Here is a 26,369-nt window from a genome sequence, read left to right on the forward strand (position 1 = left end):
TTTTTTTTTTTTTTTTTTTTAAAGAAACAGCCTGTATTGTGTGATGATTGTCTTGGTTGTATTTTTTCCTACAGGTTGAGGTGCTGTTTGTGTTAATGCTGCTTATTTAAAATAATTGCTTTTGATACAGATATATTAATATTGACTCATGAAACTGTCCATAAATGCCGAAACTTTGAAAATGCTAAGCCTTATATATAAAAAAAACAAAAAAAAACTAGAGTTAACTGGCCATTCTCAACATGACAAAAGTTTTGCTTGTTTAAAAGGAAAATTTCCATCGACACTTTTTCCCAAACAAAAAATCTATAGAATTGTGTGTTTCCTAGCCAGAAACCCACACGTGCTTATACTGTATGTTTCCTCACTGCAATATGCAAAGGTTGAAAATGCCTAAATCCAAGTAAGTATCCACTTATTATTTTACAGCAACACAGGTGTACATATTGATATGTGCAGATGAAGTTCCTGCCCCATTGGGTTTGAAGTCTCAAGTTAGCTTTAAGACATACTAGCCTAGTTTGCCGCCGCCTCTGGAAAAACCCATAGGTGGGACAGACGTGTGTGTGTGTGTGTGTGTGTGTGAGAGAGAATCTCCACAAAAATTTAGATTTTTCCCCTTCCTCACGGTTCCTTCAGGGAACACAGTTTGCAACCAAACAGGCCAGCGAGGCGAACCCTGAGTTTCTGGGGTCAACAAGAGGCCAAAGTCATCTGTGCATAAGACCTTTGTCTCTTCACTCTGCTCCTGGTGGTTCACCTTGTTCCTGGCAGTGTGGCTTCATTGGAGCTGTGCTTACCAAGCTGACTCTCAGGGTAGGTTTGAGAGGGCTCAGCAGGGAAAACTGTACAGCCTCATACTGTATTTTCCTGGATTGAGGTGGGGGGGGGGGCGGCGGCAGCAAAGCTGAGTCCCAAAGCAAGGAATGTTTGGGCTGCTTGAGGAGGGGTCAGGAAAGTGCAACCTGTGGGAGATGGTAGGAGACACCACATGGAAGAGCATGAACGCTATTCGGGGAGGGTGGGTTTCCCTGCAGAGGGGTATAGGTGTAGGGCAGTGTTCATGAGGAGAAAGGTGTTTGAGGGCTGGGGTCCCTGCAAAGGAACGAGCTGGGCTGGGGGTGTTCTATCCGGTGGTGGAGGAGCCTCCATAGGGAGGAAGGTGCTGGGGCTGAGTTTCCCTCAGTAGGGTATTGATGTGGGCTGCATTGGGGTGTTTCCATGGGGTTCCTCAGTTCTGTAGCTGGATTCTGAACCTGTCACAAAGGCCTGACGTGGCTGCGGAATCTGTGGCTGTAGCAGGCAACGGCTGCTCTGGGGAGCTGCAACCATGTACAAGATAAGAGACACTTCACTTCCCACAGACCTGCAGCTCTATTCCTGGTTCGGTCAGTACCAGGGATCGGTAAACTCCCGTCCCTAGGCTGATAGGCACCCCCATCCTGTAGTAGGGGAAAGAAAATCCCTGCTCAAAGCCTCTGACCCAGAATCATAGAATCATAGAATATCAGGGTTGGAAGGGACCCCAGGAGGTCATCCAGTCCAACGCCCTGCTCAAAGCAGAACCAATCCCCAACTAAATCATCCCAGCCAGGGCTTTGTCAAGCCAGGCCTTAAAAACCTCTAAGGAAGGAGATTCCACCACCTCCCTAGGTAACGCATTCCAGTGCTTCACCACCCTCCTAGTGAAAAAGGTTTTCCTAATATCCAACCTAAACCTCCCCCACTGCAACTTGAGACCATTACTCCTTGTTCTGTCATCTGGTACCACTGAGAACAGTCTAGGATCCATCCTCTTTGGGACACCCTTTCAGGTAGTTGAAAGCAGCTATCAAATCCCCCCTTAGTAAAGACATAGAATCAAAGAACTGGAAGGGACCTCAAGAGGTCGTCTAGTCCAGTCTTCTGCACTCAAGGCAGGACTAAGTATTATCTAGACCATCCCTGACAGGTGTTTGTCCAACCTGCTCTTAAACATCCCCAATGATGGAGATTCCACAACCTCCCTAGGCAATTTATTCCAGTGCTTAACCACCCTGACAGTCAGGAAGTTTTTCCTAATGTCCAACCTGAACCTCCCTTGCTGCAATTTAACATGGTCCAGCCTGGCCAGTCCCAGGGCTCCCTCAAGCCAGGCTGCTGTGGGACTGCTTTGGTTTACTGTGTCTGTCCCTTTTCCTAGATCCCGAGGCCTGAAAGGCCCTTGTGAGCAGCTAATCTGAGCACGTGTCCCACAGGCCAGAGATCTGCCACACAAGGATTCCTAGAGCAGAGCTTATAGAAAAACCGCCGATCTGGACTGCAACATTGGCAGTGATGGAGCATTCATCAGAATCCTTGGTTAGTTGTTCCAATGGTTAATGACTCTCACTGTTAAACATTTACACCTTATTGCCAGTCTGAATGTGTCTGGCTTCAGCTTCCTGTCTCTGCTAACCTGACTAGCCTGTTATTAAATCTTTGTACCCCATGTAGGGGCATAGTCTGTATCAAGTCACCCCTTCACCTTGTCTTTATTAAACTAAAGAGACTCCAGAAGCTCAATCACTATAAGGCAGGCTTTCTAATCCTTCAGTCATTCGCATGCCTCTTAGAATCATAGAATATCGGGGTTGGAAGGGACCTCAGGAGGTATCTAGTCCAACCCCCTGCTCAAAGCAGGACCAATCCCCAACTACTTTTATTTATTATTTATTTTTTTGCTCCAGATCCCTAAATGGCCCTCTCAAGGATTGAATTCACAACCTTGGGTTTAGCAGGCCAATGCTCAAAGCACTGAGCTATCCCTCCCCCCCTCTTCTCTGACTCCTCTCCAATTTATCAGCATCCTTCCAGAACTGTGGGCACCAGACCTGGATACAGCAGCAGTTGCACCAGTGCCAAACAGAGGTACAATAACCTCTGCTCCTACTCGAGATTCCCCCATTTATGCTCCCAGGATGGCATTAGCCTTTCTGGCTACGGTGTTACACTGGGAGCTCATATCCAGCTGAGAAGAGAGGCTTCTCCCCTCAGCTTTACCAGGAAGCCATGCCTTGTTTCCTAGGCCTAATATCTCCTACTAGCCTATAGCTCCCTTTAAAAGCTCCCCACTCCTACAGCCTCAGCTCTCCCTATCCCAAATGCACACAATCTCCACCCAAGCCCTGCAGGTCTCTGTTCCTTCAGCCTGTCCCCTTGCCAGTGCCAAGCCCACCAATCATAGGCCCACCTACCCCAGTTCCCAGTCTGCTGCTGTTGGAATCTCCTGTCCACTGGGAGGGGTTGGTGGGTGCCCCTCTTGCCAGATCCTGGTAGGGTTGCCTCTGTGTGTGTCAATTTTTCTGTTCATTTTCTTTCCTGGTGTTTTCTCTCTTTCTCTCTTGTTTTTTCTTCCTTCCTTTATGGTTGGTGGTTTTTTTGCTCAACTTGTGGTTTTTTCCCCCGTCTCAAGGATTCCCACTCCCCAACAAGGACCAGCACAGGCACATGGGGAATAGCAGGCAGCTAATTTGCATGGAGCTACTTGGTTTTACTCACAGCAACAAAACATCTTTTGTAGTTTGGGAGGAGGTAGGGGGGCAGCAGTGTGGATCTGCGTCTGATTCAAGCAGCTCTCTTCACTGTCTCTGCTTCTTCTTCCACCCCATGCTGAGAATAGATTAAACTGATGTTCCTCTCAGTGGTCTGGATTGAGAAAGTGCCCCGTCCCCTTATCTTTCATACCCTGCCAGCTCTTCATTACGCTTTGGGTGATAGCTGCCTGCCTACTTCTCCATCTACTGATAAACTATGGCACACTCCTGCCCCTACACCCATCCAACAAGCAATCTGTTTAGGAGAGCAGGCAGTCTGTCCGTTTCTCTATCATGTAGTGATGGAACCTGGCTGTAACTGGGGGTGCTGCTGCGACTGCACTGTCCTTTATAGGCTCTTTGCTAAGGAAACTTCATTTGCCCAGTCTAGACAAAGCTTTCTGAGCCCAGAATAAACTGCAACAAACATCCCATCAGAAATAATTATCTTCTGACAGCAGCACATGTTGAGATCTGATTAGTGAGCGTTAAAGGCACTGTTTAAAACAAGCTGCTTTATTGATTTGTAGGTGGTGAGCTGGGTACGATTAACCAGCAAAGAAGAATGAAGGTATGATCTTTTCCCCTGCAGAAACCTCAATGTCTGTCGGCTTTTTTTCCGGCAATATAAACTGTTACTTCTGCTCCTTTGAGTAAAATAGCGGACTTAGCCTCCAGCACCTTTCTCAGGCAGTATATTCACTTTAAATAAATCAATGGAGATGTGTTTTCCAAGGGCCCCTGACGGGGATGAACACAAACAGTAATGCTAACTATCCAGAAAGATTAGCAGACGTTTAACATTTAGGGCTACATCCTCATCTGCAGCAATGCAAAGGGGACTGAAAGCTGCCTTAAGGCAACAGCTGAGGGGTTCCCCCTGTGGCGGGAACTCTCGGCAAGCATAGGAGCTGGCAGAGTTAGGAATACACTGGATCAGATCAGTGGTCCAGCTAATTTGGCATACTACCACCAACAGTGGTCTGTACCAGATGCTTCAGAGGAAAGTGCAAGAATCCTTTAATAGGCAGTTATGGGATAACCTGCCCCCAGGGAAGGTTTCTTCCTAACCCCCCAATAGCAAAAAGGAAGTTTAAGCCGTGAAGCAGGGGGATGATATCCCTCCCAAGTTGAGAGTTTTGGTTTTATTTAAAGAGAAGCCGCTGATCCAATACTTCCCCCATCCCGAGCCCTCACTGTCTTTGCATCTAGGAACCATTGCTGCTTCTAGTTAGTTTTTAATATAAAAGTTTACACTAAATGTTTGGGTTTATGGGAGAGGTTGCCTAGCTTTCCAATCCAATTACGTTTAGTGCAGTGAAGAGACACAGATAATAGATTTATTTGTTGTGAAGGCCAAGACTATAACTGGGTTCAAAAAAGAACTAGATAAGTTAATGGAGGATAGGTCCATCAATGGCTATTAGCCAGGATGGGCAGGGATGGTGTCCCTAGCCTCTGTTTGCCAGAAGGAATGGACGACAGGGGATGAATCACTTGATGATTACCTGTTTCCCTCTGAAGCACATGGCATTGGCCACTGTCAGAAGACAGGATACTGGGCTAGATGGACCTTTGGTTTGACCCGGTATGGTCGTTCTAATGTTCTTATTTGTGTTTTGGGAAGCCGGTAGTCAAGGTCTATTTTTTTTAATGGGTTGGCATTCATGAAACTGTTTACAATTCAGATTACTTAGCCATGTTTGTCATATTTCAAATGTGTCTTCCATACAGTGTCTTCAGTGTTCTGCTTACAAGGTGACTGTGAACCATTCAGCATGTGTTAGGCTAATGGGGTTTCTCTAGTTTCTCGGAATGACTCTTTTGTTACCATTAAGGAGACATTTTGTTCCCAATGAGGTGAGGTGATTGGCTGCTGGTCTAAAAATGGCAGAACACTCTGCACCACTGTCCAAATAGCTGCTTATTTTCCCGCTTCCGTTTGGTATAATAGTGGTAATGTTAATAGAATGCACTTTTGCTCTCCATCAAAAATCAATGTCTGCTTTCCTTTGGCGTCCATTCTCCAGCCTTATTTACAGCTAACAGAGCACAAACTTCCATTCTGTAATTGTTAAACAGCACATTAGTCTAAGCTAATTAAATTTCTCCCTTTCCCCAAGCCCTTTTCTAATGAAGAATGACACGGCTTGCAGGAGGAAGAAATTCTTAGTTGCATTGTGATCACTTAACTTTGAGGTACCAGATATGAAGGCAATGGAGAGTAAAAACATACGCATAGTGGATCTTCATATCTAATCTTTAGTCATTTTTCCAAAGGTACCTATGCGGTCTGTGTCTTTTACACTGTGGCAGCAGTTGTACAGCTTTTCATGCCAATAAAGTATAATTGAACTGGATTTGTAGCTGTGTACACTTAGGGCGGCGTATAGAGTACTTACACTGCCTGTCCCCCTAGCACCGGTATGAATAACAATGTAAAGGTGAGGCACCGCTTAGCCAAGTAGAATAACAACAAACCTGAACCTTAGGGTATATAACCTACATGGCGCTCTACCTGCTCAAGCTCTGCGTCCCCCATCTTTGCTGCTATTTTTAGCAGTGTAGTGTCCCGCTGCCTTCCTGCTTCTGGAGCCTTTCCCTGCCACAGGGAAAGGCTCTGGCAGGGAGGAGGCAGCAGTGAAAGGCTGTATACTGCTGTGTGTTGCTATATGTACCATACATGCCACCAGCAGTGCAGACAAGGCCTTAGTTAAGTTAAATGGTAATGGTTATTATTTGTATTTCAGTAGCTCTGGTGGCTCTAACTGAGATCAGGGCCCCATGGGACTAGGTGCTGGGGGGACACATAATGAGAGACCAAAAAGTTTACAATCTAAACGGTTAAGACAGACAAAGAGTAGGGAGGGGAAACAGAGCCACAGAGAAGTGAAGTGACTTGCCTAAGGTTACAAAACGGGGCAGTGACAGAGCCCAGGTCTACTAATGCCCAGTCTATCACCTAGACCATGGTACCTCCCATTATAAATACAAATGCTTATACTTTAATTTGGACTTAATGATTTCCTGTGCTTGTTCTTTTAAGACTTTCTACAGACTTGCTTTGGATATCGTGATCATGAACAGGGTGTGCAGGATATTCCGGAAGGGACTGATGGGGTTCAGGGGATTTCAGTTCATTGATATGACTGCCCAGGAATCCCTGACCTTTGGTATGGAAGAAGTAAGGGATTTTACTTATAAAATCATCCTCTTCCCTTTTTTATAATGATTTCTCTCTGTGTTCTGTTCAAATGTGGCAGTTATCCAGGCTGCTGTGAGCATTTACATCAAAGCCTGACCAATTGCCATCACAGAAAAGGCTCCGTTCTAGGAACCAGTGGCATCCTCCTGATTCTGCATTGCCCACTATGTATATTTTAATTTAAATATATTGTTTTTCTCAGTAAATCTGATGGGCTTTTATTTTAAATCCTTTCCGGTGTGTTTTTTTTTTTATCGAAGAGGTGAACTAAAGTTAAAATATGTTTGTACAATAGTTTTTCAGACGCTTGCCTTGTCACTGAAATGTTTGTGTATTTCACTAGCTCTGTGATATTTCTAATGCAATCAATGCCTCTCCCTTTTCATCACCCCTCTTTTATTCAGGACAAGAAATATACCAAACTGTCCTTCGACCACAATGAGTTCAAGATCAGAAAGGTCTGAATGCACTTTCTCTTGTTTTTTACAGCAAGGTCTCCTTTCATCTACAGTGCAAGACACTGAACTATGTTAAGGGTCCCCATGCGAGAGGAGCAGGAATTTGTGAGTTCCAGCAAACACAATGGGGAACTCACTCCTGTCATGCAAGGACACGTCAATTGTCCATCTGTTAAACCTTGTTTGTCATTTGACATGTCCTTCTGAATACTTCCAAAGAAACCATTTCACAACATTTACAGATATATAGAATTTAAGAGTGCGACATAAACACAAGCAATTTAATCAAAAACATTCTTCAGAAAATATTGAGCCTGCACAGACTTTGTTTAGCCAAGGGCAGTATGGGCAGGAATAGCTCAATCACTGTAAATTGTAAGTTGTTTTCCTTGTCTGTGCTTGGGCTTTGCATTGGACCATATAAATTGGTTTCTGGACACTGATGGCTGAGTTTCAAGTGAAATGGAAAACAGACAATTTGGGATTAGTTCTATTACGTCTCTGGAAGATGACACGGTTCAGTCTTCTGGAGCGCAGATTCTTTTTGTCTTTTTTTTTTTTTTTTTTTTTTTTTTCTTCATTTGAGACTCCTTAATTTAATGAGTGTGTGATGTTTTGCCAGGATCACTTTCCTCTCAGGGCAATCCAGATAACCAAGAAGAAACCAGAATGGAGAACTGAGAAGGAAATAAAGCTGTTACGAAGCTGGTTGCAGTTTGTGGAAAGCTACCAAAAATATAGCCTAAATCTGCAGCTGCTTCTGGCTAAAGTGATTCGCTTTGAACGGTAAACGTTCTTGTGCGGAGGTGTAATATTTCTTTAAAGCTGTTTTTAGAATTGTACATATTTCAAGCTTCCAAATGATACCTTTTAGCCAAAAATTAGTGTCATTGCAAAAAGCTGTTAGTCCATGGGAGTATGTCATAGGTCCAAGAGGCCTAAAAGGAGCTCTGTCTCAGTCACAAAGATTCTCAATGACCCCTTCATCCTCAGTCCTAGATTAAGGCACCCTCTTCCTATTGGGCAGTGGCTGATTCTTATATGTGGTGCAGGCTCATAGGGATCACGCACTCAGGCTGCTCCTTGGGCCTAATCCTGAGCTTCAGCTCCCTTTGGGCTTCCTGGATTCCTGCAGTGCAGCATGTGCCCTCTCCTGCAGCTCACGCAGTCCCTTCTTGGGTGGCATCCCCCCACTCCTCCAGTTGGAGGAGAGTTGACAGCAGGAATAAGGGGCCAGTTCTCAGGCCAGTCAGGGCTCTATGGGGTTAGAGAAAGCCATCATCTTCTTCCTGACCACCCCCCTAGCTAGATAGGGCTTTGGAGCCAGGGCCTGCTTTCACCACACAAGTGCTGATCAGTGAAGTGGGGCTCCACATGTTTTATTCCTGGATGATGTTGTTGAGTGTTTACAGTGTTTTGATGGCCTTACAGATGTCATGGAATTTAAGGCCAGAAGGGACCATTATGATCATCTACTCTGTCCTCCAACATAACACAGCCCATCAAATTTGCCCCAGTGACTCCTGCATCTCACTGCAGTGCCTTTAGAAAATATCAGTCTAATGTTTTTCACCTCTAGTTTCATTTGCTATTTCTCCCTCTTTTGGCCAGCACTCTTTTCTCCCATCTGGAAGAACAGAGAAGTTTCCTCTATATAATGAATTCTTCCATAGAGTACTCAGGGTTTCATTGTTAAGTGATGAGTTCCCTCACAGTGTGCCCCCTAGTTACATACATTATGGTGGTTTTATTTCATTGCTTGATTGCATGATAAAAGATTTAATTATATATGCTTCCATGAGGGCTGTGGCAGTGGAAGGGGTTGGGCTCCACTTCTCTCATAATTCTAGAAATCCCTTCACTTTTCCCACTTCAATATCCGCTCCTCTACAGGGCTTGACATCTCAGCCACCAGCCTTCTCACCAATGGAGGTCTGGATTGGACTATTTTTGCAGCTCCTTCATTGATGGTAATTACTGTAGAGTACGCTGAGGCACTCCTTCCTAGAAGATGGGCACAACTCTTCTGCAAGGCTGGCCCTGAGAAGTGATTGACAGGGAACAGGAACTGAACTGAAGTTGCAGAGGAAAATACCAAGAACGTTCTTTGACCAGTTCAAGCACATATGTTCCTGACTTGTTATATCTCTCATATAAATAAAACAGATGTCAGCAGATATCTGCCAGATAAAATCACTCTGAGTTAGAAAATAGAGTGCTCTGAAGTTTTCTACAGTTCTGGAGGTTCCAGTTCATTCCAGCTCATTACAGAGAGAGACCCTAGCTGCCAAGTGGATCCAAACTCCCTAAAAGATTAGTGATGGTGGGGAGGAAGTCTGACCAGGAGAAGTCCCAGTGCAGGCCTGTTTTTCTGCTAGGTGCAAACAGAATCGGTGTTCCTGTGTTCTAGGTTTGGACGCAGGAGAGTCATCATAAAGAAGGGGCACTGTGGCAACAGTTTCTACTTCATCTTCTTTGGTACTGTTGCCATTACTGAAGATGAGGATGGGAGCAGTGCCTTTACGGACCCAGATCCAACTTTGCTTCGGAAAGGTGCTGGATTTGGAGTGAGTGGTGTTTATAGTAAAACTCCTGTTAGTCTTAGCGTGGGAGGGGAGCTGTATGCTTACTAAACAGTAAAATAAATAATCAAGAGTTTTGGAAGGCAGATAAACCCTCATGCTTCAGCACTTATGCTAAGCTAACTATTGGGGGCTAGGAGGAAACTTTCCCTGGGAGCAGGCTATCCCATAACCACCTTCTACAGGGTTTCCTCTGAAGGATCTGGTATTGGTCACTGTTGGTGACAGGGTGCTAGGTTAGATGACTATATAATGTCTCCCAACAAGGTCAATATTTGGCGTATAAAGTTGGAGAATGAACTCCCAGCCATAACTCAGTTTTTCCTTTTTCTCTGTATATAGGAAGTTGCTCTTTTAAAGGACAGGCGGAGAATTGCTACAGTTGTCTGTATGGAGGAAACAGAACTATTGGTAGTGGATAAAGAGGACTTTTTTGCTAATAAATTAGATGAGGAGCTTCAGAAAGAATTTCAGTATCGTTTCAGCTTCTTCAAGTAATTTCTTCCACTGAGATCACTCCTGCCTCTGCCACTTAATTTTTACTTGCTGAATTGTTTGGCTATTCAAGTACAGTATGAGCAATTCTAATTCTACCAACAAGTGCCCAAACAGTGTAGTAACCTCTGTTGTGTGCAAGATTTTCCTGCCTTCACTGAAGATGTTACTGGAAATGAAGTAGCAGTCATTCTAGAGCAGAGGTGGGCAAACTACGGCCCGTGGGCCACATCCGGCCTGCGGGACTCTCCTGCCCGGCCCCTGAGGTCCTGGCCCGGGAGGCTAGCCCCCGGCCCCTCCCCTGCTGTTTCCCCTCCCCCGCAGCCTCAGCTCACTGCGCCACTGGCACAATGCTCTGGGCGGCGGGGCTGCGAGCTCCTGCCGGGCAGTGCAGTTGCAGAGTTGCAGCCTGACCCTGTGCTCTGTGCTGCGCGGTGGCGTGGCTGGTTCCAGCCGGGCGGCACAGCTGCCTGTCCTGGAGCTCTGGGCGGCGCAGCTGTAGCACTACCAGCCACCGGTGCTCCAGGCAGTGCAGTAAGGGGGCAGGGACCGGGGGGGTTTGATAGAGGGCAGGGAGTTCGGGGTGGTGGTCAGGAGGCAGGGGTGTGGATAGGGGGCGGGGTGGTCAGAGGGCGGGGAACGGGGGTTGAATGGGGTCAGGGGTTCTGGGGGGGCAGTCAGGAAGGGGGGGGGTGGATGGGGCGGCGGGGGGGCAGTCAGGGGCAGAGGTTCCAGGGGGGGTCAGGGAGAAGGGGTGGTTGGATGGGGCAGAGGTCCCGGGGGGGGCGGCCGGGAGGGGGGGGGGGGGGGGGGGGGGCAGGGGGGGGGGTCAGATAGGGGGTGGGGGCTGGGCCATGCCTGGCTGTTTTGGGAGGCACAGCCTCCCCTAACCAGCCCTCCATACAATTTCGGAAACCCGATGTGGCCCTCAGGCCAAAAAATTTGCCCGCCCCTGTTCCAGAGGGACGTGGGTTAATGGATGCTTTTTCTTCATGACTGTTACAGTTCTACAGCTTGATCTCATGTAGTACACCTCTACCTCAATATAACGCTGTCCTCGGAAGCCAAAAAATTTTACCGCGTTATAGGTGAAACCACATTATATCGAACGTGCTTTGATCCACCGGAGTGCACAGCCCCGCCCCTCCGGAGCACTGCTTTACTGCGTTATATCCGAATTCGTGTTATATTGGGTTGCGTTATATCGGGGTAGAGGTGTACAGAGTCTTATATACAGTTGTACTGAAGGAATATTGTGATGTGTACAGTTTTCATTATACCTTGAAAGAAATGGGAGGGAGAAAACCATTTTTGCATTGTAATGAATGCATAGAGCACTAAAGTCTGCTGAAGTTCATGAACATAAGGATGTTTGTGCTTTTATTCCATTAAAAAAACATAATCCTGCTTTTTATATCCACTCTATAAATAATCTAAGATAAGTTACTGGGGCTCCCTGGATGCGCAGGGGTCTGCCTACATGGTGTAACTTGCAGAATCAGGACCTAATCCAGAAAAAGCACCTTCCTCCCATTAGTTTGAACTCTAAAAAGATCACATTTTCCTCAGTGAAATAAGTTTTTCCTTGAGTCCTCTAGTTGGAATTAAGTGGTCATATGAAAAGATGTCTGTATTATTTCCTTTTCAGAGGTCTAGATCTCTTTGCAACATGGCCTGATTACTCAGTAGAGAAAATTGCTAATTACTGCAAAGCAGAGAAATTTCACTATGGACAAGTGGTAGTCCGGGACATCACGGAGTCAGCCAGCATAATATTCATTACTCAGGTATGATCCATCCATCCCAATACTGTTCATCTTGGGCCAGCAGACTAAAACAGTGACCAGAGGCCATTACAGGTGAAAGTGGGGAATGAAGCACTTGTCCAGATACATCCCTTTGGTGATTTTTTCCCCCTGCTAATGGTGTCATGTCTTTATGTAGGGCCAGATTCTGACATCTTTGCTCACACTGTGTGGTACCTTACTCCACCAGAAATCCCACTGATTTTGTGCAGATTACGTTACTACTCAATGTGAATAAGGCTCTCAGAATCTGACCTGTCAACCACAAACTCTTCACAGAAGGAAGTAGGGTATGTCTACACTGCAATTAAAATCCCACCGCTAGCCCGTGCCAGCTGAGTTGGCTTCACAGGGCTTGGGCTAAGGATCTGTTTAATTGCGGTGTAGATGTTTGGGCTCAGGCTAGATGCCCAGGCTCTAAAACTCTACAAGGTGCAAGGGTCCTTGAGCTCAGGCTGCATCCCAAACATCTATACTGCAATTAAACAGTCCCTTAGCTCAAGCCCGTGCCAGCTGGCACGGGCCAGCTGCAGGTGTCTATTTGCAGTATAAATATACCCTAAGACCCCTCTAAGTTTTGTAAAGCACCTAGTTCATTTTCAGTGCTAAATAAATATTTATTAATGGTAGTAATCAAAACATGCTAGGGGGAAAGAAAATTCTTGCTGTGAATGCCTTACCTGTCCCTGTTCTTGTTCCTTCACTTTGGAATGGATTCATTTCTGTTGCCTCGATGGGAGCACTTGTTTGCACTAGTATATACTTCTGGGGGCGTTCTGCACCAAAAATTAAAAAATCTGCCTCACACAATTAAAAATTCTGTGCACAATATTTTAAAATTCTGCATATTTTATTTGTCAAAACAACACAATATAATCACGCCAGTTTCAATTATTTGGGTAATTTATTTCAAAATACCTGTCAGCAAGTATGTCTGTAACAATACAGACAACAACAAAAATTCAGAAAATGTTTTTTGACAAATAGATTCCTTACTAGGCATATTAATGCAGAATTTTGAGTAATAATTCATTTAAACTACAACGCAGAACCGTATTTCCTGCACCCCTCAGAAGCAGTGCAAAGGCTGGGGGGAGTCAAGGTAATGGAGGAGCTGAGGGAGTTGGAATTAATTGCTGGTAAGAAGCCAGGGAGTGAACCTGGAGGGTTGTTGGGTATGTGTGGGAGAAGTATGGAACAGGGTTTGTTTGTTTTGGGGGGAAGGGCAGTGGGGGGGGGGATTGTTAGAGTGTTGTGGTGTTTTCCCCCATGCAGACCCTGGCTGACCCCTAGCCTCTCCTATTCAGTCAGGCACAGCTGTCTATGTCCCCATGTGTCCCTGCATCCTCCCCCACTCATCCCCATGTGTCCCTGCACCTTCACTCAGCCACCTTCTGTCCTCATGTGGCCCTGCACTCCCACTCAGCCCACCCTTTCCCCGTTCCCATATCCCTGCACCCGCACTCAGCCATCCCCAATTGGCCCAGCAACCCCACTCCCATTCAGCCCCCACTCCAGTCTGTCCCCCCTACTAGCCCTTCTGAACCCTAGTCTATGTGACACCTCCCCCCAGCAGTCCCATGTGCCTGGCTCTATCTGTCCCTCCCCCATAAACCACATATATCTGTGACTAGCTGAGCTGTCTGCCTTCTCTTCTTGTGCCACAGCATCCCCTGGTGGGCGAAAGATGTAATTGCAGCACCTCTCCAGCAGAATGTATTCTTTGGAGAGAAGAAAAATCTGCAGGGGATGTGAATTCTGCACATGCACAGTGGTGCAGAATTTCCCCAGGAGTAAATATAGATGTCATTACCCTGGTAACAGAAAATTGGCTGCAACAGAAATGCCTGAGATAGGTAGGGAGACAAAAACAAATTTAATTTAAAGGGATGGCACCATAGTTTCTTAAGGGAACAGGTACTAAAATTACTTACAGTCATGCAAAAAGTACCCTGCAAATTTTCAGGTGTAATACTGCAATGATCATCCATATTTCCTGATGAGTTACACTGGCTTTTACACAGATAGTACTACATATGAAACTATATATATATAGTAACAGGTTTATGGAATTTTAATGAAATTCAAATAATTTCTGCCAAGTTGCCCATGGAAAGTGAGTTTAAAATCCACAGAGATACTGAGTTGCAATGTCATCCATTTATTATAACCCTTATTTTTTCCTATTTACCTCTTCTTCCTTTTTGTCACTTTTTGCTCCTCATTTATTGAATCATGTCTGAATATACATTATAAGATTGTTGGGGCAGGGATTGTTTTTTTAATTGTTCCTGAGTGGTATCTAGCATACTTTTGGACTCTCTGAAATATTTAATAACAATGGCACACTAGCTTGATAACACCAACTTAATGATGCCAGTAACATTATGCAGAATAAAATGATACAGCGGTGGATGTTTTGCTCAAATCCAGAATAAAAGACAATAATTGGTGTATTTTTAGCATTTATATGCACTAACCATTTTGAGATGATGTGGTTTGAATGATTGTTTTATTTTCAGTGTAAATATATTGTCACTTGGCAACAAAAAATTATACAAAAATAATTTGGAAGGACATTCCAGGCCCCAAAGGCCCAATTGCCCTAATTCAATGAATTACTGCTGAACAGCTGTATTTTAAAGGTCTTATTTAAAGCCCATTGAAGTAGATGGAAAGATTCCCAGTTATAAGACACTTCTGACAGCAAGTGTTCTCTGCTTACACAAGTAGTCCTGCTGTCCTCAGTGGAACTGCTCGTTTGATTTAGAGGTTGTAGGATTGTTCCTAATTTGCTTAGAGCAGATTTGTTTGCTATATCCAAGATAATTTACAGTATGGACAGTACAATAATCTGTGTAGGAAAAAGACACCTCTCCAGAGATGGGATTATTGAGTACTTCTGAGAAGCATTGTTGTCTGATGGACTGAGGCATTATCTACACTTATTGGGGGTTCAACATGCGGCAATTGATGCATCGGCGGTCTATTTAGTGGGTCTATTGAAGACCTGCTAACTTGATTGCAGATCACTCTCATGTCGATTCCTGTACTCCACCTGAACGAGAAGTGCAAGGGGAGTCGACGGGACAACGTCTCCAGTCAACATCGCGTAGTGTGGACCCCACAGTAAGTAGATCTAAGTATGTGGACTTCAGGTACGTTATTCACGTAGCTGAAGTTGCATAACGTAGATCAGTCTTCCCCCGGTAGTGTAGACAAGGCCTCAGTGTGGGCTGGAAACTAAAGTTCTTATCCTGGCACTGTCAGTGAATTAATAGGTAACTTTTCCAAGGCCTCATAGCTTTTCTGTGTCTCAGTTTCTCCATTTGTAAAATGAAAATAATGCTTACTTCTCTATCTACCTCAGGGTATTGTAAGGATTATATAATCAATGCTTGCACAGCACTTTGAAGACCTAAAGTTCCACAAGTGTTAAGTGTTATTACTGAATGGTAGTCCATGGCTAATATAATAATACCTAACTCTTAGTACTTTTCACCCATAGATCTACAAGTGCTTTAGAAAGTAGATATCATCTGCATTTTACAAGTGGGGAAATCAAGGCACTAGGAAATGGCTTGCCCAAAGCCACATGGCAAGTCAGAGGCAGTGCTGCAGTATTAACTTTATTCTCCTCATCTGTTTTATTAGGGGAAATGTGAAATTTTACGTCTGGTTGATCTCACCACTTGCCCATCCTATCACAAGTGGATCAGTCAGCAAATGGATTTTCCCAAACCCAGTCCTTATTACTCTATGGAGACTGGTATGTTACAGTGATTTCCAGACATATATAATTTGGAAAACTTCAGCGTTACCAGCCTATAGCTTTGTAGTTAATGACTCATAACTTTGTGTTATTCTTTATCTGTATTTTTTGTTATAACTTCATAGATTTTAAAGACAGAAGGGACCATCATTCTAGTCTGACTTCCTGTATAACACAGGCCAAGTTAGAACTTAGCAGTGGGAGATAGAGAAGGGGGAGTCACAGATGCTGACAAAACAGAACCTAGCCCTAATCCTATGCTTTTCAGGGTTACAGACATAGGTGCTGGAGGGCCCATGGAAAAAATAGTGGGTGCTCAGCAGCCCCGCAAATCAGTTTCTCTCTCTCCCTCTCAGTTCTCCCGCCCGCTGGCGGCCCCACCGATCAGCTCCTCCCACTCCCTTCCAGCACCTCCCGCCCACCGCAATCAGCTGCTCAGCAGCATGCAAGAGGCACTGGGGGGGGAGGGGAGAGCAAGGGTGGGGCGTGCTTTGGGGAGTGGGCAGAACGGTGTGCGAAGAGGCAGGGTGGGGGTGGAGCGGGGGCGGGAAGAGGTGGGACGGGGATGGAGTGGGGGTGGCAAGGGGTGGGGATGGGGCATTGGTGGAAGGAGTGGAGTGGGGGCGGGGCCTGGGGCAGGGTGGGGGTTGAGCACCCCCAGGGAAATGAGGAAGCCAGCGCCTGTGGTTACACATACCTCCAAGGCACACAACACAATTGGTTAAAGTCTTGTTTTCTCAACTCCCATTCTTGAAAATCTTATTTCTATTAGGAAAGAGATTTTTTTTAAATCATACCGGTGCCTTTGCTGGGAAGTTGACAATTCACCCTGGTTTCGTTGGCCTCTAGTCCTGGAGCTCCATTGGTGAGCAGGATCTTATCACCATTTCATAATTAAATGGCATGCAAGGTCTCAATCCTGCAAAGGGAGCTGTCCAAGCAGACGGTTGTGCCCACATCATGTCCTAATAACTTCAGCAGAACTCCGTGCAGGTATAAGGACCCATGCTGGTGGAGCTCACAGAATTAAATAATTTAGCTTTGACTAGTTATAAAGGAGTTTTCATTTCCTTTCTTTGCAGGCATCACAGGCAGAAAAAGATTCAATAATTTTATGTGGAAGTCCTTTCCTGTGCAGGATCTGAGTAATCTGAAATCGATATATGTCCCACCTGTTAATCATCAGAAGGATGAAATTTTTGAAAAGCAATACCTGGCTTTAAATAGGAAATATAAAAATGCACACACAAAGCTGGAGAAACAGGACAGAGGTGACAGTAGAAGGTAGGATGAGTTACGGGTCCCCCCATAGATTACTGATCTGGAGCAATAACAGTAGAAGTCCCAGGCTTGCTTTCTACACCAGGACTTTAAATAAATAAATTAAGTTATACTTCCCAAAGTATTTCTGAGACCCACTTCTCATCTCACTAATGGTTAGTTCTGGCCAAAGGTTCTTGAATGAAAAGTTTTTGGGGGGAAAAAGGCCTTTTTCGAAAACGATTTTTTTTGTGTGTGAAAAATTTGTCAGTTGATTTTTTTTCTTATTTTTTGCATTTTTTGTGCTTTTTAAACTTTGGAAATGTTAATCTAAAACATTATCAAAATTATTGCAATTTTTTTATTTACTGCAACAAAAATATCAATGTTTATGATAAAAATATTGTGGAGAATTTGAGAAATTAAAAAAAGAAAGATGGTTAAATTCTGAACGCTTCAAAATGAGAACTTCAAAATTTATCACAAACATAGATTTTAATTTTTCGATAAGTTCTGCTTATGGTGGTGCAAATAGGAGCAATTCCACTGAAGCGAATGAAATTACTTTGATGTAAAATGAGATGAAAATCAGGCCCAATGTTGCAAGCACAGAACAGCTTTTACAAAGAAAAAAATGTCACCTCCTTATTATATAATGACTACAGTGTGTTTCATTGTAAGAAGACTGGTACAAAAAACTAAGAGTTTGAGACATATTCATATATAGAGTTTGAGACATATTTATATATATATATATGAATGGGCTATGCAGAGCAAAGGGAAACAGGAATAGTAGTTGTGGTGGTAATGACCGAAAAGGGGGAATGGGTTTCAAATAACTAGTTCCTTTTCATAGATGTTGAATGTGGTGGTGAGACATCCAGGACATCCTAACCCTGATAAGTTTATGGAGGGGATGGTATGATGGGATAGCCTAATTTTGGCAATTAATTGATCTTTGACTATTAGCAGTAAATATGCCCAATGGCCTGTGATGGGATGTTAGATAGGGTGGGATCTAAGTTACTACAGAAAATTCTTTCCTGGGTGTCTGGCTGGTGAGTCTTGCCCACATGCTCAGGGTTTAGCTGATCGCCATATTTGGGGTCGGGAAGGAATTTTCCTCCAGGGCAGATTGGTAGAGGCCCTGGGGTTTTTCGCCTTCCTCTGCAGTGTGGGGCATGGGTCACTTGCTGGAGGATTCTCTGCACCTTGAAGTCTTTAAACCATGATTTGAGGACTTCAATGGCTCAGACATAGGTTAGGGGTTTGTTGTGGGAGTGGGTGGGTGAGATTCTGCGCCCTGCATTGTGCAGGAGGTCAGACTAGACGATCATATTGGTTCCTTCTGGCCTTAAAGTCTATGAGTCTATAGACAGGTGGAGATCACTGATGGTGCTGAAGGGAGAAAGTTGGGGATAGAGAGATAGATTAGGGTGTCGTCAGCATAGAGGTAGCAGTTAAAGCTATGTGAGTGAATGAGGTCACCCATGGAGAGAGTCTAGAACAGTGGTGGGCAACCTGCGGCCCGTCAGGGTAATCCGCTGGCGAGCCGCCAGACAGTTTGTTTACATTTGCACGGCTGCCCGCAGCTCCCAGTGGACAGAGGAGAGGCTAATGCATTTGAATGTATTAAATGACAAAGTTGTTTAAATTCTATTCCTGTTGGTCTGTTAGATGTGAAAAACAATTACCTTGCTTGAGGTGTTGTCACAATAAATACCTGTAAAAGATGGTTCAAAATAAGTTAACATTTTTGTAGATATGATGACTTCAGTGATGATGAGAAAGAAGTCGTTCAGAAAGAAATATCAGGGTTGTTCCGGAAGAAGCTAACTGTTCTCACACCACATGGAGAAATACCCACTGCTGTTGCCACAGCAATTTACACTAGGGTCAATGAAGTGCATAAAGGGGAACTCCTGGTGAGTATATCCAGAAGGGAAAGTTGCTATTATAAGTTTGTGTCTTATCTAGCAGCAAAAATACTTCTGACCTCACAGTCTCACAAACCCTGAAAGGCTACACATTCCTGTTCCTCCAAATATTATGAAGTAGAGAACTTGTGCAAATCAGCTCTTCATGTCCCACAGTCCATATATTTAGTAATCAGTCCTGCAGTAGAGGACTTCTTTGTGGACGAGATGGCATGGAATGCTTTGAGAAATTCTATCCCTGCTGAAGGGAACAGATTGCCCCAAAGAATCATATGTACTTTCCAAGTCTTTGGATCACAGAAAACCCTCAACATTTCCAAGGCTGGCTGTTGTAGAAGCTGTTTCCTGTTAACTTAAGGCCATGGGGTTATTACCTTACATAAGAGCTGACATATGATCAGTGTTGTGATATTACTTCATGCTTCTAGTGCCGAGTGAGGGATGACATCCTGGAGGCCAAATTTAGGCTGCTAGGGAAGAGACTGAAATCCAGGACCTCTATGGTGGCATTCTCAGAAATGCTCCCAGTTCCACGCGCAGGGCCAGGTAGGCAGGCAGAGCTTCAGAGTCTCAATGCATGGATGAGACGATGGTGTAGAGAGGAGGGGTTTAGATTCATTAGGAATTGGGGAAACTTTTAGGATGGGAGAGCCTATACAGGAAGGATGGGCTCCACCTAAACCAAAGTGGAACCAGACTGCTGGCACTTAACATTAAAAAGGTTGCAGAACAGTTTTTAAACTAGGAGATGGGGGAAAGCCGACTGCTGCAGAGGACCATGTGGATCGGACAGAGACTTCTCTTAGAGGAGAGTCTATTGATAGAGATTCTCTAGGTTCTAGTCAGGATAAGAGGATGGAAGTGGATAATGAAAGGCCACATCAGACGAGAAACATTCACATAAAGAATCGGACACATCAGAAAAGGGCAGACAAATAAACAGTGACAAGTTTTTAAAGTGCTTGTACACAAATGCTAGAAGTTTAAATAATAAGATAGGTGAACTAGATTGTCTCGTGATAAAGGAGGATATTGATATAATAGGTATCACAGAAACCTGGTGGACTGAGGACAATCAATGGGACACAATCATTCCGGGGTACAAAATAAATCGGAAGGACAGAACAGGTCGTGCAGGGGGAGGAGTGGCACTATATTCAAAGAAAATGTAGAATCAAATGAAGTAAAAATCTTAAGTGAATCCACATGTTCCATAGAATCTCTATGGATAGTAATTTCATGCTCTAATAAGAATATAACATTAGGGATCTATTATGACCACCTGACCAGGACAGTGATAGTGATGATGAAATGCTAAGGGAAATTAGAGAAGCTATCAAAATTAAGAACTCAATAATAGTGGGGGATTTCAATTATTGACTGGAAACATGTCACCTCAGGACGAAATGCAGAAACAAAATTCCTCGATACTTTAAATGACTGCTTCTTGGAGCAGCTGGTACAGGAACCCACAAGGGGAGAGGCAACTCTAGATTTAGTCCTGAGTAGAGCACAGGAGCTGGTCCAAGAGGTAACTATAACAGGACCGCTTGGAAATAGTGACCATAATATAATAACCTTTAACATCCCTGTGGTGGGAAGAACATCTCAACAGCCCAGCATTGTGGCATTTAATTTCAAAAAGGGGAACTATGCAAAAATGAAGGGGTTAGTTAAACAGAAATTAAAAGGTACAGTGACTAAAGTGAAATCCCTGCAAGCTGCATGGGTGCTTTTTAAAGACACCATAATAGAGGCCCAACTTCAATGTATACCCCAAATTAAGAAACACAGTAAAAGAACTAAAAAAGAGCCACCGTGGCTTAACAACCATGTAAAAGAAGCAGTGAGAGATAAAAAAACTTCCTTTAAAAAGTGGAAGTCAAATCCTAGTGAGGTAAATAGAAAGGAGCATAAACACTGCCAAATTAAGTGTAAAAATGTAATAAGAAAAGCCAAAGAGGAGTTTGAAGAACGGCTAGCCAAAAACTCAAAAGGTAATAACAAAATGTTTTTAAGTACATCAGAAGCAGGAAGCCTGCTAAACAACCAGTGGGGCTCCTCGATGAACGAGATACAAAAGGAGCGCTTAAAGACGATAAAGTCATTGCGGAGAAACTAAATGAATTCTTTGCTTCAGTCTTCACGGCTGAGGATGTTAGGGAGATTCCCAAACCTGAGCCGGCTTTTGTAGGTGACAAATCTGAGGAACTGTCACAGATTGAAGTGTCACTAGAGGAGGTTTTGGAATTAATTGATAAACTTAACATTAACAAGTCACCGGGACCAGATGGCATTCACCCAAGAGTTCTGAAAGAACTCAAATGTGAAATTGCGGAACTATTAACTAGGGTTTGTAACCTGTCCTTTAAATCGGCTTCTGTACCCAACGACTGGAAGATAGCTAATGTAACGCCAATATTTAAAAAGGGCTCTAGAGGTGATCCCGGCAATTACAGACAGGTAAGTCTAACGTCGGTACCGGGCAAATTAGTCGAAACAATAGTAAAGAATAAAATTGTCAGACACATAGAAGAACATAAATTGTTGGGCAAAAGTCAACATGGTTTCTGTAAAGGGAAATCGTGTCTACTATTCTATTAGAGTTCTTTGAAGGGGTCAACAAACATGTGGACAAGGGGGATCCAGTGGACATAGTGTACTTGGATTTCCAGAAAGCCTTTGACAAGGTCCCTCACCAAAGGCTCTTATGTAAATTAAGTTGTCATGGGATAAAAGGGAAGGTGGGTTCTTTCATGGATTGAGAACTGGTTAAAAGACAGGGAACAAAGGGTAGGAATTAATGGTAAATTCTCAGAATGGAGAGGGGTAACTAGTGGTGTTCCCCAAGGGTCAGTCCTAGGACCAATCCTATTCAACTTATTCATAAATGATCTGGAGAAAGGGGTAAAAAGTGAGGTGGCAAAGTTTGCAGATGATACTAAACTGCTCAAGATAGTTAAGACCAAAGCAGACTGTGAAGAACTTCAAAAAGATCTCATAAAACTAAGTGATTGGGCAACAAAATGGCAAATGAAATTTAATGTGGATAAATGTAAAGTAATGCACATTGGAAAAAATAACCCATACAATAACAATATGATGGGGGCTAATTTAGCTACAACAAATCAGGAAAAAAAATCTTGGAGTCATCATGGATAATTCTCTGAAGATGTCCACGCAGTGTGCAGAGGCGGTCAAAAAAGCAAACAGGATGTTAGGAATCATTAAAAAGGGGATAGAGAATAAGACAGAGAATATATTATTGCCCTTATATAAATTGATGGTACGCCCACATCTTGAATACTGCGTACAGATGTGGTCTCCTTATCTCAAAAAAGAGATACTGGCACTAGAAAAGGTTCAGAGAACGGCAACTAAAATGATTAGGGGTTTGGAACGGGTCCCATATGAGGAGAGATTAAAGAGGCTAGGACTTTTCAGCTTGGAAAAGAGGAGACTAAGGGGGGATATGATAGAGGTATATAAAATCATGAGTGATGTGGAGAAAGTAGACAAGGAAAAGTTATTTACTTATTCCCATAATACAAGAACTAGGGGTCACCAAATGAAATTAATAGGCAGCAGATTTAAAACAAATAAAAGGAAGTTCTTCTTCACACAGCGCACAGTCAACTTGTGGAACTCCTTACCTGAGGAGGTTGTGAAGGCTAGGACTATAACAGCGTTTAAAAGAGAACTGGATAAATTCATGGAGGTTAAGTCCATTAATGGCTATTAGCCAGGATGGGTAAGGAATGGTGTCCCTAGACTCTGTTTGTCAGAGGGTAGAGATGGATGGCAGGAGAGAGATCACTTGATCATTACCTGTTAGGTTCACTCCCTCTGGGGCACCTGGCATTGGCCACTGTCGGTAGACAGGATACTGGGCTAGATGGACCTTTGGTCTGACCCAGTACGGCCGTTCTTATGATGCCAGATGACCTCATGGAGGACAGTTTCTGCATAACCACAAACTCTGGGCTGTTGTGTTCCACTTACTAAGGTAGCCAGGGAGGAGACATACCTGGACTGCTTGCCTTGGTTATCCCCTAGGAATTCTCTGCTGATGGAGATCCTATGGAGTCCAAGCAGAAACTTACATCTGCTTCCCCTCTGACAAAAACCATGAGGGAGAGCAGCCAGTGATAACACCAATTGCTCTTCCTCAAGATGAATTTCCTCTGGTGTCCAGGTTGGTGCAGGGATGTGGTAATTGAGACCTTCCCGGCCTTGCTTGGGTGACTCTTTTAAACAATGTTTATACAATAGCAAAATCTCCTTCAAAATCTAGAAAAAAATCACTATTTAGCCGTAAAGAATTTCCAAAATGACAAATTCTCAAACTACCTCCTAAATGATATATATATTTTTTAAAGTTTACTGTCAAATTCTGCACGACTCAACATAAACAACATATTCAGATGTGTGTGTGTGTACTGGTACACCAATCCAGAGTACATGGTGATGTGCAGATAGCTCTTTATTGTTTCGTTTACCCCTCAGGGGATAAGCCAGCATCTTCTACCTGAAGATAAGCAAGATGATCGGAGCATGGTTTTGGTCAGTCAGGGAGCTGAGGTCATTCGGCTGAAAAAGGAGAAGTTTGAGGAATTAGCAGATCATACAACAATAATGAAATTACACAAATTACAGCCAAAGTATCCCAGGTAAGTGAAATTAATGCGTCTGGAGAGAGACATGTACCCATGAACTAGTGCTCAACAAAATAAAAAAGCTTGTTGGCTATTATTTACCCAAACTCATTCTCACTTAATTAGAATTCAAGGGTGAAATTTTGGCTCTGATTAAATCAGTGGGAGTTTTACCATTGACTGAAATGGAGCCAGGCTTCCACCAAGTGTCTTTGATCCTTTTCAGTGACGATGAGCTGTGTCAAAGCTTTCTGGAACAGAACGACTGGAAAATATTCAAGAAAGATCTGATGAATCTTTTCCTGGAGAGAAAACTCACAATGATGGCAAGTTCTCAACATGTGAAGCCCAAGAAAGATATTTATAGTTCCTGGTGTGTGAATCAAGCAGGTATTCTAGACCTGACCACTACCCACCATCATCTTCCAACAGGCACTCAAGGACTACAGCACAGATACGTCCCTGTCCACATAGGACAGAGAGAGGATTCTGAGGGCCTGCCAAATATTGAGCTAAGGTTGATTCATGGCATTGCTGTACCACGGCCTACTTTGAAAGGATTGTTCTAGTGAGTTTGAGGAAATCAGCATAGAGGCAGTTTGAGAAGCCCAAAAGTGAAACCGCAAATTTTTTATTTGAATGTTACAAAAATACTTGAATTTTAAATAGAAGTAGTTTTCCTCCAATTTCTATGCAACAAGTAAATGTTCCTGCCTGGATTTCTGCTGTGAACTCTGAAGTAAACTTATTTTTCACTGTGGTAATCTGATTTCTATTAGCTTTGAGAAGGAAACCTGTTTTCACCATTTTGTTTTTCTCCGCAAGATGGATATTTTTATAGAAGGTTAAGATTTTCTGTTATTTATATTTGATCCTAAGATACCTTCACATTCTAAATAACATATTTAATACAAATAGAAACTGAACAAAGATTTTAACACGTCTCTGAGTTCAGTTGATCAGGAAGCCATGTGAAGTTTAAAGTGTTCATTGACCTTTGTTGTGCTTCAGTATGTTTGGGATGCTGATAATATGGCTTAAAGTTTAGACTGTTAAAATGTGTTTCACACAGTCTTACATGTTTGAGTTTCCAACACTGCAGATGAAATTTTAAATTAAAGTTTTCAATTAAATGCAAAATAATTAAAACATTTCTATTAATATTTTTTTAAATCGTAATGTGTGATCATTATTATAAAGAGTGAGATTTTAGAAATATATTAACAGACTGAAAAGATGTGCTCTTTCCCCATGTCTTCCCTCTCAAAAGCAGTTTTGAGAACTATTTGCCATTTACGTCAGGCTCGCACCAGCAAAATATATTTCTGGTACCTTAGTCAACATAAACCAGATTGAGGCCCTGATCCTGCAAAGATTTACACGTGCTTAACTTTATGCAATGTGAATAATCCTAATTAAGTCAACATGACTTCTCGCAGTGCAAAAGGTTAAGCATGTGAGTAAGTCTATGCAGGATTGAGGCCTAAGCTGTATCAGTATTTTTCTCTGTGTTAGCTATACAATGTAGTGTATGAAAACACATGTATGCTAAGGCTGAAAATGATCAAATAGTATTTTTATCTCAAAGGATGTGAATAAGTTAGTAAGACAAGATATGGTTTTAAAGAAAGAATATCCACTTAAATGTATTTGTACAAATGTTAGTTTCCAAGAGAATTAGTCAGAAATGGGGAAACCTTTTCTTTTGTCATTAACGATTAAAAGTACGAAAAAGGTAAAATGTGAGGTGAAGGCGCATGCTGATCTCTCAAAAGGAAAACAGTTTGAAGAGCTGATGATTCATTGAGTCTGATCTTGTAATTTATGTGTATCTGTTACTTGCATGCATGAGGACTTTAGAATTGTACCTTTGGTTAGGACACCTATAGGAATACATATCCTAAGTGGCTACATAATAACAAATCATACTGAAAATGGGGGTGGGGGAGCCTGGAAGGTGGATTGGAAAATGTAGCTTCTGTCTGTTCCAACAGGTTCTATAGTTCATGGACTGAAATGAAGGACATTAATCATGATGAATGCAGTATGGTGTAAATTTTTGATGTAGGCTTTAGAGTTCTTCACATGTTAGCTGACCCAGTTTTGTGCATGAGCAATTAATGTATTTCTGACATGCTGTTGTCTGAGCTAATCCTGAGAGATAATAGTTAAAAACATCCAGTAGAGCACTGAAGTCTCTTGTACCTTGAATCATCATAACAATAAAGAAAATTAAAATGAGGCAACAGAGAATTTACTGACAGAAGCACGTGAACAAAGGTGAGATACTGGAAGAAATTGTGGGCCTGATTTCCAGAAATGCTGAGCAGTTGTAATGGATGTTCTTTTAAAAACAACAACAACAAAAACACACACCAAACTTGTCTAACTTGTTCATAGTATGAATCCAGGTGATTCTTTGCTAAATAACTATTGGATCATTTTCATTCTAAATTACATACATATTTTCATACACAGTCTTCTACTGTTAACTCATAAATATTCCATCCGCTCAATTCCCAATAGTTCAGTTCTCTAGTGCAGTTACAGGCCAGGGTACTGGTTCAAATCCAGTTGGTGGTAAACCTAAAGTATTTAAAATATGATGATTTGTTTGCTCGTGCAATGAAGTGTTGGTTACAGGTT

The 26,369-nt window shown here is 43.1% G+C and overlaps 1 protein-coding gene across 1 annotated transcript; it reads left to right on the forward strand.

Annotated features, from left to right (window-relative positions):
- Nucleotides 1-5,369: 5,369 nt before the first annotated feature.
- CNBD2 (cyclic nucleotide binding domain containing 2) lies at nucleotides 5,370-24,292 on the forward strand. The gene is made up of 12 exons (XM_026647754.1): nucleotides 5,370-5,414; nucleotides 6,601-6,738; nucleotides 7,164-7,217; nucleotides 7,840-8,003; nucleotides 9,628-9,784; nucleotides 10,142-10,293; nucleotides 11,943-12,081; nucleotides 15,754-15,868; nucleotides 16,954-17,155; nucleotides 18,894-19,056; nucleotides 23,575-23,738; nucleotides 23,950-24,292. The coding sequence occupies exons 1-12, from the start codon at nucleotides 5,370-5,372 to the stop codon at nucleotides 24,290-24,292; spliced, it is 1,836 nt and encodes a 611-aa protein (XP_026503539.1).
- Nucleotides 24,293-26,369: the final 2,077 nt, after the last annotated feature.

The sequence above is a fragment of the Terrapene carolina genome, unplaced genomic scaffold, assembly GCF_002925995.2.
Source record: "Terrapene carolina triunguis isolate 2854851 unplaced genomic scaffold, T_m_triunguis-2.0 Scaffold62, whole genome shotgun sequence".
NCBI classification, from domain to species: Eukaryota; Metazoa; Chordata; order Testudines; family Emydidae; genus Terrapene; species Terrapene triunguis.

What these genes read in the sequence shown, in the direction of transcription:
- CNBD2 (XM_026647754.1), top strand. Translation starts at nt 5,370, where the DNA reads ATGACTCTTTTGTTACCATTAAGGAGACATTTTGTTCCCAATGAG. An exon ending in GCATAATATTCATTACTCAG is followed by an intron (nt 12,082 to 15,753) that starts GTATGATCCATC and finishes CTGTTTTATTAG; the next exon opens with GGGAAATGTGAAATTTTACG. An exon ending in TTACAGCCAAAGTATCCCAG is followed by an intron (nt 23,739 to 23,949) that starts GTAAGTGAAATT and finishes GATCCTTTTCAG; the next exon opens with TGACGATGAGCTGTGTCAAA.